General features: G+C 44.6%; 2 protein-coding genes across 3 annotated transcripts in view; one reads left to right on the top strand and one right to left on the bottom strand.

Moving 5' to 3' along the window:
- LOC115635776 (zinc finger protein 697-like) overlaps positions 1 to 10,562 on the top strand; it is a 39,523-nt gene extending 28,961 nt beyond the window's left edge. The window contains exon 4 of the mRNA XM_030535056.1: positions 9,992 to 10,562. Within this exon, the coding sequence (XP_030390916.1) occupies positions 9,992 to 10,239 (248 nt within the window). The 3' untranslated portion in view covers positions 10,240 to 10,562. The remainder of the gene's footprint in view (positions 1 to 9,991) is intronic.
- The window catches only part of LOC115635766 (3 beta-hydroxysteroid dehydrogenase/Delta 5-->4-isomerase-like), a 38,049-nt gene that overhangs the window by 14,653 nt on the left and 12,582 nt on the right, over positions 1 to 10,814 (bottom strand). Inside the window, exon 2 of one of the 2 annotated variants that reach the window (XM_030534948.1) lies at positions 3,036 to 3,254. In XM_030534948.1, coding sequence (XP_030390808.1) covers positions 3,036 to 3,189 — 154 coding nt within the window. In that variant the 5' untranslated portion in view covers positions 3,190 to 3,254. Of the gene's footprint in view, positions 1 to 3,035; positions 3,430 to 10,814 lie in introns of those variants that run through there. The other variant, XM_030534957.1, reaches the window with a different exon arrangement.

Below are 10,814 nucleotides of genomic sequence, written 5' to 3'. Positions count from 1 at the left end.
AATACAAATCTCTGTAAAGTGATAGCTGCTGTGGTAGGCATGAAAGCTGCTGCTTTAAAATGATCGAGAATGCTCCTTGAAAGAAATTGAGCACCTAACAATATTTCTAATGTTTCAAGAAGCTTGCAATATAATATTGGGCAAATAAACTAGACCAGAGCACGACTGGGAAACTTGGAAATGGTATAGATAAATTTCAGGGTGGAGTCCACAACCTGGGTTCTTCAATATGGCCTATTAACTTATTCATTCCTAGTAAGGAGGTTTAAATGTCAGTAACTACAGGGCTCCACTCACAATACTTTTTTTGGAGTGGATAATCCTGGCCCCATTGCATGCTAGAACCTGACTCTTCCACGGTGCACACCTTCATACTGAGGATGAAGGAACCAGCAGTCTCCTCTATTTTATACAAGTTGAATGGGGCCCAATAAGAAGCCCTGGATTAGGCAAAATGTGAATGTCCCTGTCCCTGACCTAAACAAATACAAAGCTAAGACCTGTTAAATGCACATGTCTTCACACCATGTTTTGCAAGGACATTCAGATTAAAAGAACTCATGAAATGAACGCGTCAGTGTGCTCTGCACGCCTGTGTCAGTGCTGCCTGAAAGAAATCCAGAAATAAGTATATGCAAAAGACTATAATGGCCCAAATCTACTCATTCCAGTGTAAATCAGGAATAACTCTCCTGAAGCCAATGGAGTTACATTAGGATATAACAGATGGATGTCGGTGAGAGGAATCAAGCCCAATGGTCTTGCAGCAACACTACATCTGGAACAGGAATCCGTACGTCAGGGACTGACTGTGATAAGGGTACTGGCTCAAATTGTTTCACTTACTCCTGAGAGAGAACACTGAAGCATAGTCAAGTATCAGAAGGTAGCCGTGTTAGTCTGGATCTGTAAAAGCAGCAAAGAATCCTGTGGCACCTTATAGACTAACAGACGTTTTGGAGCATGAGCTTTCGTGGGTGAATACCCACTTCCTCAGATGCAGGATTCTTTGAAGCATAGTCACTAGATGTACATTTACAGATACAGAGACGGGAATGGTAGTGGGGGCTCAAAGTTAATTATCTGGTTTTGGAAGGGGAGTGTCATTCAGAGATAGTTCAAGTATATTTGTGGTGCCACTCATTTTGGCCCCTTCCCATTTGCAAATCCCAAGAGTCAATGTGTCACTTGCTTTGGCAGTGGAGAGAGGGCAGATCTTAAAGGGTGTGTCTACACTGCAATGAAACAGCTGCTGGCCTGTGTCAGTTGACTCTGGCTTGCAGGGCTTGGGCTGCAGGTGTAATTGCAGTGTAGACATCCTGGCTCGGAGTCCCAGAGTCTGGGCTCCAGCCCAAGCCTGGGCATCTATACTGCAATTGTATAGCCCTGCAGCCCAAGCCCTGGAAGCCAGAGTCAGCTGACATGGGCCAAATGCAGCTGTTTTATTGTAGTGTAGAAATACCCAAAGACTGTGAGAGAGAAGGTGCACAGATCTGGCATATGTTGGGGGAGGGTCATGGGGGAGAGTTTTAGGGAATAGTGGATGGAGCTTTCCTGTTAAATAGAAGAAAAGAGACCTTTGTTGCAGCCAGTCAGGGTTTCATTACACAGATGGTGGCTCTGGTTCCTCAGGGGGCTAACTTATCCCCACAGAGCTCTGAGTTAGCACAAAGACGCTCATGCTTCACCTTGTGCTACACTATTACAGGAACAGTAAACAGCACATGTTAGTGAGGGGGCCATGACATTGGGCCCACTTGTGAGTGCAGGTTTTGCAGTATTGTCTGAACTGCCTTGAGACTAGAATAGCACAGGCTGCTGCTGAAGTGTGAGATACATTACCTGGGCTGTAGGGGACATTGGCCAACCCTTACTGGAATCTGGCATAGAATTTAATAGAGGTGAAACCAACCAGCAGAGTTCTCTAAAAAAACTATCCTAAAACCCTGTGCAAATGAATAGAGAATTATATCCCTGCTGTAGAAGTCTATAAATTGATTTAAAATGCTATAGAAGCCTGATTATTCTTTATCCAGTTGTACAGGATGATTCCGTAAAGAAAATGGCTGCAGAGAAAGATGATCTGGTGGGTAAGGCTCTGGACTGAGGGTAACATTTTTAAATGTGCCTAAGTGACTTAGAAGCCTAAGGCTCATTACAAGTCAAAGGGATGTAAGCTCTTAAGTAATTTTTGATAATGGGAGTCAAGCTCCTATGTCATTTAGACATTTTAAAAAATATTGGTTCCTTGTTGTGCCATAGATGTCCTGTGTGACCTTGGACAAGTCACTTAATCTCTGTGCCTCAGTTTCCCAGCTAGGGATAATAATACTCTATTTCTCTCACCCTTTCTCTGTCTTGTTTAGTTAGACTGCAAACTCTTAGGGACAGGCACTGTCTCCTACTATAGGTTATCTGAATACTGCCTGCCACAATGGGGCCGCAGTCTTGGTTGGGGCTGCTGGGCCCTATTATAATAAAAATTAATAGGTCAGTCAGCATATCACATTCTTGACTTGCAGAATCCCCTACTGTTCCAGTCTTGGAGACCTCCCCTGCACACTACTCTGCCAATGTCCCACGATCCTGACATGCAGCACTCTCTCATATTCCGAGGCTGGGCTCTCTTCTTTTCAGCCCAGACCTACAGTGCCCACAAATGAAAAATGATTCTTGGCTTCACTTGCACTCATCAATGGTGAGGAATTTTGTAATGATTTTGCCCTGTGGGCATCAAACTAATGAAAACTAGGTGGGTGCCATCCAATTAATTGCAACACAGTAATAATCTTCTGTATTATGTAGAGGCCCCAAGAGTCATCAGTGAAGCTACTGCCATTTTATTTTAACACCTCTGATTTTTGTGCCACATTTACTTATCTTTACTGGAGATGCAAATGAAACACAGTATGCTTGAGGTAAATCAGTCCCAGATCTGCAAATCTATAAAAGGGGAAAACCTTCCAAGAGGTTCGACTTGAGAGTGTATCTTAAGAATCCCCCTCCAATCCCCTGTCCTAACAATAATCACTTACTTGTAAAATTCCTGCGTGCCTCATAGCTAAAGGTTTTGTCCAGGGTTCGGATCTCAGCCAGCTCCTTCTCTTCCTCCAGCAGTAAGCGGACAATTCTCTGGCCAAGAAATCCCCCTGCTCCTGTCACCAGACAGCTCACCCCAGCTAAAGACATGGCACCTGATTGCTCCCTAGCTGCAAACCAACCAGCTCCAGACCCAGGAAAGGCAGCTCCTCTTCCTGACTGGGAAGAAAAAGACACAGCATCAACTTCAAGAAGCCCAGTGAAATCAGTGATAACACCAGAAAGAGATTCCAGCAGAAAAAACAACCCAGTTTCAGACACCAACCCTAACTCAACAACTTCATTAACCTGTCAATTAACTTCACTGATACATTAATATTCAGAAATTGCCTATACATTTTTTTCACAGCAAATCACTAAGCACTTACTAATTAGATATTATATATAAGATGAGGAAATTCACAAATTGGAAGAAGTTAACCATTAAAATCAATGTATATAATAAATAAACCTCACAGTCTTCTGTCTCTGGCCCTGGTTCTAACTTCCTAGGGTTCAGGAGGCAGGAACTAAAGAGTGGCCAGTATTTATGTACTGCACATCTGGCACTACGCTTATCTCCCTTTCCCTCCCTCCCTCCTCACTTGCCTTGGATTAATGATGACACAAAGACTCCCCCGTAACCACTCCTCATCGGTTTGGAGAACATCCTTGAAGTAATTGACTTCTGAATGCTCGTTTAAATGTAATCCTTTGTGCCTAGTCATTCTGGGACAGAAATAAAATCCCCCTGTGAACATTTCTGTTGCAACCTGTGCCTAGTGCTGGAACTCGGACCCTTTCCCACTAACTTAACCCATGGACAGGGCCAAACTGTGAGTTTAGTTTCAGAAGTTTTGGCCTGTTTGGCTTATGCTTCTCATCCTTCTCTGGTTGTTAGAGAGTGGGTGCTTGTGCCTCAGGGCCTGCCTTTTCTCCTAACCCAACAGCCACTGTGAATGGCCCATCTGTGCACAGCTCTAGCTGATCAACGAGGAGACAGGATGCACTCTCCTTGCAGAGGCAGAATCACGGTTCCCAGTGCGCCCTGCTATTCTTCCATAATAGCCTGTGTCGTTGGGGGAGACAGAGACAACTTGGTACTCCCAGAGTTGTTGGAGGTCTGGAGAGTTGCGGGCAGGGAGCAGAGGAGTTATAGCTATGGAAATTCTTAAAGATAGGGTCTATATACTTAAAGGCATATACGTTCTCTTTTAAGTCATCTATAAACTCATGTATTTCAGGCAGCCATGGACTTCCCAGCAATGGGGAGAGGCCAATGACCCTCCAGGTCAGCCTGACTGACTGGGGGGGCAAGCTAATGAGGGAATCAGGAGGCCAGGGAGGTCTTGTCCTCCCTGTGATCTGGAATTGCCTGGAACAGAGGGGGGCCTAGCCAGGAGAGAGCAGGAACCTGAGCTGAGCTGGGGAGCAGGGCCATGCTGCCAGAGAGAACCAGAGGAGCAGCTCAGGAAGCAGACCTGTGCTGGGTGCAGAGCCACAGAAGCAGCCCATGGAACAGACCTGTCCTGAGAGCAGAGCTGCAGCAACCAGAGCCAGAGGAGCCAGAGATGCAGCCCAGTGAGCTGGAGGCAGAGCAGCAGCTGTGCTGAGGCTGGTGCTGGAGGCTCGAAGCAGTCCAGAGTCAGGTGCGGTGAGCAGCTGGGGAGAGTGAGGGGGATCCTGGGCAGAGGAACCAGCTCAGGGAGACGCCCCCAGCCAAGAGGTCTTGCAGGCCAAACTTGGAGGGCATCATAACCCCTACGGAGCGGGGACAATGCTGGGTCCTGGAGCCTGAGAGCATGTGGCCACTGCCAGAGCAAGTGTCTGACCCTCAGCATCCCTGCAGCACATCCAGGGCCTGAGAAGGAGGCTCGGGACTTGCGAGGAACAGACTGTGCAGATTGTGTACTTCCCTTGCATTCCAAAGACGGCTGATTGTGATGTCCCTGTGCCACAGAGCGGGATGACGGGTTTTCCTTTAACCTTTTCCATTCTTTCCTTGTTTTTTTTAAAAATCGATTATTGTTTAATAAATTGTATTTGGTTTGATCTATATGAAATGATCAGTGGGTCAAGGAAGTGCCCAGTGCAGAGAGAGCAACCCGGAGTAGGGACCCCCCAGCCCCTGCCCCAAGTGACTACAACAAGGTTGGGGGTCGAGCACCTCAGGAATCCTGGGCCCAGCCTTGCTGGGGTTACGAGGACTCTGCCACACAGGAGAGTGGAAGGGGAGCCCTCGAGGTCAGGAAGGTGTCTGGGTAAAGGAAGTGGGAGTGAGGACTCAGATCCTTTCGCTAGCCCATTTAACCGGGGTAGTAGATAAGCCAGGAAAGTTCCCCACAATAGTGGGACCATTCATCTTCTTAAAGAAAGGTCCCAGAAGGTCTGCTGGCATCACTTTACCTCTCAGCACCTATGAACTCTGTGTGCTCACAACCCTAAGAACACAACAAAATATGCGAGAGGAGTGGGACTTCAGTGCAAGTTTGGAGTGCTTTGCACTTCCTGAGTGGGCCAACAGAGGATTCTTTCAATGCCAAATAAAAAGTTAAAAAAAAAAAAACATTCCTCCATGGCAAGGGAAGAAAAGAATCTATGGATTCAAATCTCTTCCCAAGGAAAGTCAATAAACGCTGATAGCTGTGCAACAAGTTTGTGGAATTGTTCACCCAAATAGAGAAATGCTCACTCTGATGAACCCTCTGAATTAGTTGCCTAGAAGTGTGAACTAAAAAATTCTTATTGTTAGAAAGCCCTAGTAGGACTGTCGCAACCTCCGATGGGCTTGGTCCTCAAAGGGAACTTAGGCATTTCAACGGTGAGCCTAACTTTAGGTACCCTACTACTCTGTGTGTGGACTCCACCACCCTGATTTAGATGCCCAGGCTCCCTATAAAATGCATGCAGAGAGTCAGGTGCCTAAAAATGGGAGCCACAAAAGCCAGCATGTTATGTGAGAAGCTGTTGAAGCTTGCCAATAGAAAATGACTAAGCCCCAACTCTCAATGGGAGTTAGGCACCTAACTGTGAGCCAGAGGGAGATGCCTGTCATCACTTGGGAGTCACAGATGTGAACCCTCTTCTGTAGTTAAGTGCCTAACCCAAGTCATCCCTTCCTATCAAAAAACAAAGGCAGCAGTGGTGCTCCCTTATACCCCACCTGTAGGAGACTGAGGCTCAAATACGACTTGAATCCACATCCCCCACCACACCTCACAGCTGAGAGCCCTCACCATCTGACTATAGGGTATTCTGTGATAGGTAGGGCTCTTTTTGGATATCAGGAAAAACTTTTTCTCTAGAACGGTGGTGAAGCACTGGAATGGGTTACCTAGACAGGTGGAGGAATCTCTATCCTTAGAAGTTTTTAAGGTCAGGCTTGACAAAGCCCTGGCTGGGATGATTTAGTTGGGGATTGGTCCTGCTTTGAGCAGGGGGTTGGAGTAGATGACCTCCTGAGGTCTCTTCCTACCCTGATATTCTATGATTTTACCAAATTCATGGTCGATTTCATGGTCACAGGTTTTAAAAAATCTTAAATTTCATGATTTCAGCTATTTAAATCTGAAATTTCACAGTGCTGTAATTGTAGGGGTCCTGACCCAAAAAGGAGTCATGGGGGAGTCGCAAGGTTATTGTAGGAGAGGTTGCAGTATTGCTACCTTTACTTCTGCACTGCTGCTGAGTGGCGGTGCTGCCTTCAGAGCTGGGCAGCTGGAGAGTGGCAGCTGCAGGCCAGGAGCCCACGTCTGAAGGCAGAACTGCTGCAAGCAGCAGTGCAGAAGTAAGGATGGCATGGTATGGTATTACCAACAGCCACTGCTGTCCAACTGCCCAGCTCTGAAGGCAGCACAGAAGTAAGGGTGGCAATACCATGATTCCCCCCTAAAATAACCTTACAACCCCCCTGCAAACTCCCTTTTGGGTCAGGACCCCCTCAATTTAAGACATGCTGATCTCCTCCCTGAAATCTGTACAGTGTAGGGTAAAAGCACACAAAAGAGCAGATTTCACAGTGGGAGACCAGATTTCATGATCCATGACACATTTTTCATGGCTGTGAATTTGGCGAAGCTGTTCTCCATTTATGAAAGTGGGTGCCGTAACCACTAGACTATAGAGTCCATCTCTCTCTCTCTGGCCCAGAGAGAGTTGGAGCAGGCACTTAAAAAACTCTTATTTAACCCTTAGCATAAATAATTCCTAAACGTCCTTCCCCTTTTTACACAGTGTTAATGAATAGTGCTTAGTAACAAACCAAGGATTTGGTGTATAGCTTTGGAACCATCATTTCACTCCCCCCATCCCCAGGCTCTCAGATATAAACAGCAAATCAAAAGTGTCATTGGGCCCAAGGAATCAAAGGATTCTCAAGTTTACAAACATGATAAGACAATTTTTGCAAGTGTTTCAATGGCAAGTCCTTGGAAATTCCTCCCTTATGACAACAAATCTTTAAAAAAGTTATCTGTGATTTTCTGCTCAACTGTTATAGTTCAAAACCTTGAAACTATATATTCCCATCAGAGGCTGGTGTGAAAGTTTTCTTTCTGGGTGACATGATGAGTTTATTAAGAAAAAACAGCTTAATATCCTATAGCTAATGATCACACTCATTAGTGCTCTGTGGGCCCTCTTCATAAATTCATCCCAGGATTTCCAAAGAAAGCAAACATATTTTTTCTTGGAGGAAAACTGAAAATTTGATTTAATCAGAGAAAAATATTAAAACTCTTTAGGGCACAATATTTACTTGTAGTCCTATTATTCATCACAACTCAGAGACTCAGTAAGGCTCACTACTTGAACGTGAGACCTGCACAGAACACTCTGGTGGCTACAGGGAAGGTGGGAGATGGGGAAAGGAAGGTTTGTTTTCCAAACCTTCCAGTTCTTCCTGTTTATTGTCCATGTTCCTTGCATTAGTGTATAAACATCTAAGGTGTTTAGCAGGTTGTCCCATTATTTTCCCACTTGTCTCACTAATGATCTGATTGCTATTTCCCATGTTCCCCCCCCAGCCCTTTGTTGAGGGCACCATTTTTATTTCCCTGTGGGCTTTTGTCACTAAGATTGAGGGAAGCTACTAGGAGATTTCCTTAAAGATCAGTCTTGGGATCGATCTTATTTCATGTTTTCATTACTGATCTCGGCACAAAGTAGAGGTGTGCTAATGAAATTTGCTCATGATACAAAGTGGGGAGGCATCACCAGTACAGGGGTAGATCGGAATCTTTTACAGGAAGAACTAAATGTCCTTGAGGACTGAAGCAACAGAAATGGGATGAAATTTAACAGTACAAAGTACAAGGCTGCGCCTGCTGCTGGAATACTGTGACCAGTTCTGGCATCTCAATTCAAGAAGGATGTTAATAATTGGAGTGGGTTCAGTGAAGAGTCATGAAAATGACTAAAGGATTAGAAAACATGCTTATAGTGACAGATTCAAGGAGCTCAGTCCATGCAGCTTAACAAAGAGAAGGTTGAAGAGTGACATCTTTACAGTTAAGTTCCTAAATGAGGAACAAATATTTGATAATGGGCTTTTCAATCTAGCAGAGAAAGGTATAACACAATCCAATGGCTGGAAGTGGAAGCTAGATACATTCAGACTAGAAATGAGGTATAAATTTTTAACACCAGGTAATTAACCACTGGCACCATTTATCAAGGGTCATAGTGGATTTTCCATCGCTGGCAATTTTTAAATCAAGATGGGATGTTTCTCTAAAAGATCTGCTCTATAAGTTACTTTGGGGAAGTTCTATGGCCTGTATTATACAGGAGGTCAGACTAGATGATCACAAAGGTCTCTTCTGACCTTACAATCTATGAATAGTTTAGTCTCCTGAGGAGTGTAGTTGGTCTAATTCCAGTTGGCTTTAGTGTGTGAAGGCTGAGTGGTGTTGGTGGCCTTTGATATAGAAGAGCTTAGATTAGCTGATCTGGTGGGCCCTTCTGTCCTTGAACTCTGACTCGATGACCCTTCTTCATCAGATGTAGCCCATTCTGCCCAGCAATCCTCTTTCACAGAAAAGCATCCCATGGTTGAGGAAGCCACCACCTTCCTGTCGACACCAGCTGTGCACCTGCCTGCAGTTTGTTATAACCTCTCGTTAAGGAAACAGGGTTTATAAATAAATATGGTAGAAAAAATCACCAGTTTCTCTTCCTAAGGAAAACTGACCTGCAAGGCCCCCAGATTTGCTGTTCAGCAAAAGAACAACAATAGGAACATGTCTCTGTTACATATTCATGTTAGGAACCATTATTTCTTTATCACAGTTCTTCAACTTTTTCATCCTGCAATTCACTGCCTTATAGTAGAGAGCCTCTTGTGGACACCTCCTCTACCAATCTCTCCTTCTCCATCTCCCATCTCAGCTGTAGCCACCACCTCACAGCAGTTAATATTAGAAGAGGGTTAAAGATGAAAAATTATGCACTGTAATGTGAAGGATACAGCTATAACTCAGCTGTTTATTTCCTCTTCCTGGGTACAGATTTTTACATTAATTAGGGCTGAATTTCCCTACAACCAGTAGCACCCTTTGTGCTGCCTTTCCATAAGCATTGCAGCTCAGTTCTGCCCTCCTGATGTATTTACAACACTTCCAGGTTTGAGATCATCAGTAAATATGTCTTTGCTTGAATTTACACCAAAGGAACTCCCAGCAAATAAAGACATAATGCAACTTTGCAGGAGACAGAAAAGGGGGCTTGGGTTTTGGGGTGGGGACTAATTCAGTTTGTGAAAAATAGCTTCTGAAACCCTTCCAAATCTCTGGCCTGAGGACATTGTGACAACGGTAGCTCTCACTCCTTGTGGAATTCTGTGATGGGTATTTTATAGCAAAGTTACCAATGTATATATATATTTTTAAACTGCTGTTTTTATTCTCTCTCCCAGAGCCTGAACATGCTGCCGCCACAGCTCCATGCCAGCCCAGGAGATGGGAGAGACAAGGGGGCCACTTCAGAGCTGTCCCCACAGGTGTCCTGGGTTATCAGTATGATGCATTGCTGCTTTGTTGGGGAACATCCTTGAAATCTATCACAGTGCTTGATGTGGTGTTATTCCTAGGCTTTATCTATGTGGCTGAGTGTCTTCCAGCAAGGTTTGTTATTACTGGAACACAGAGAGAGTCCCACAAGTGAAGGACTCTAGAGTATCAGTGCAGACATATTTATCTCAGAGACAACTTCAGGTCTTAACAGGACAAGATTAGTAGATGTGTTTTCCCTTCTGCCTGTTAAACCAATCTAAAAGCGGGATGTTCCACGAAGTCACTTGTCAACATAATGGCTCCTCCCAGCAGCAACATAAAACATTGGAATATGCCAAGTGTACGTTAAAAATAAAAGAGTAATAAGTGATTTGCAATGCCAAATCAGACCTATTGTCCATGAAGTCTAGTGGCCTATGCTTGAAATCTCAAATGATCAATAAAAGTCCCTCACAATGTGCCTGGCCAATTCTGTAATGGTGCGACCTTCCTCCTGAGCACAGCGGTGATCAGTTTACGTCCTGAGGCATCAGATTAAAATTTGCTTTCTCATTTCTTAACATGCTCAACTACATAAATGTCTGGTATTAAAATACGTATAGGCTTTTCAGAGGCACTAATCACTGTAGCATCTGAGCACCTCACACTTATTAATGAAATAAGCTTCCCTTCCCCCATCCTCATGCTTGAAGTGAGGACATAAGAATAACAATAATAAAAATAATT

Source organism: Gopherus evgoodei, chromosome 1, assembly GCF_007399415.2.
Source record: "Gopherus evgoodei ecotype Sinaloan lineage chromosome 1, rGopEvg1_v1.p, whole genome shotgun sequence".
Lineage (NCBI taxonomy): Eukaryota > Metazoa > Chordata > Testudines > Testudinidae > Gopherus > Gopherus evgoodei.
The sequence above is the reverse complement of the archived record's forward strand: the minus strand, read 5'-3'. Positions and strand labels throughout refer to the sequence as shown.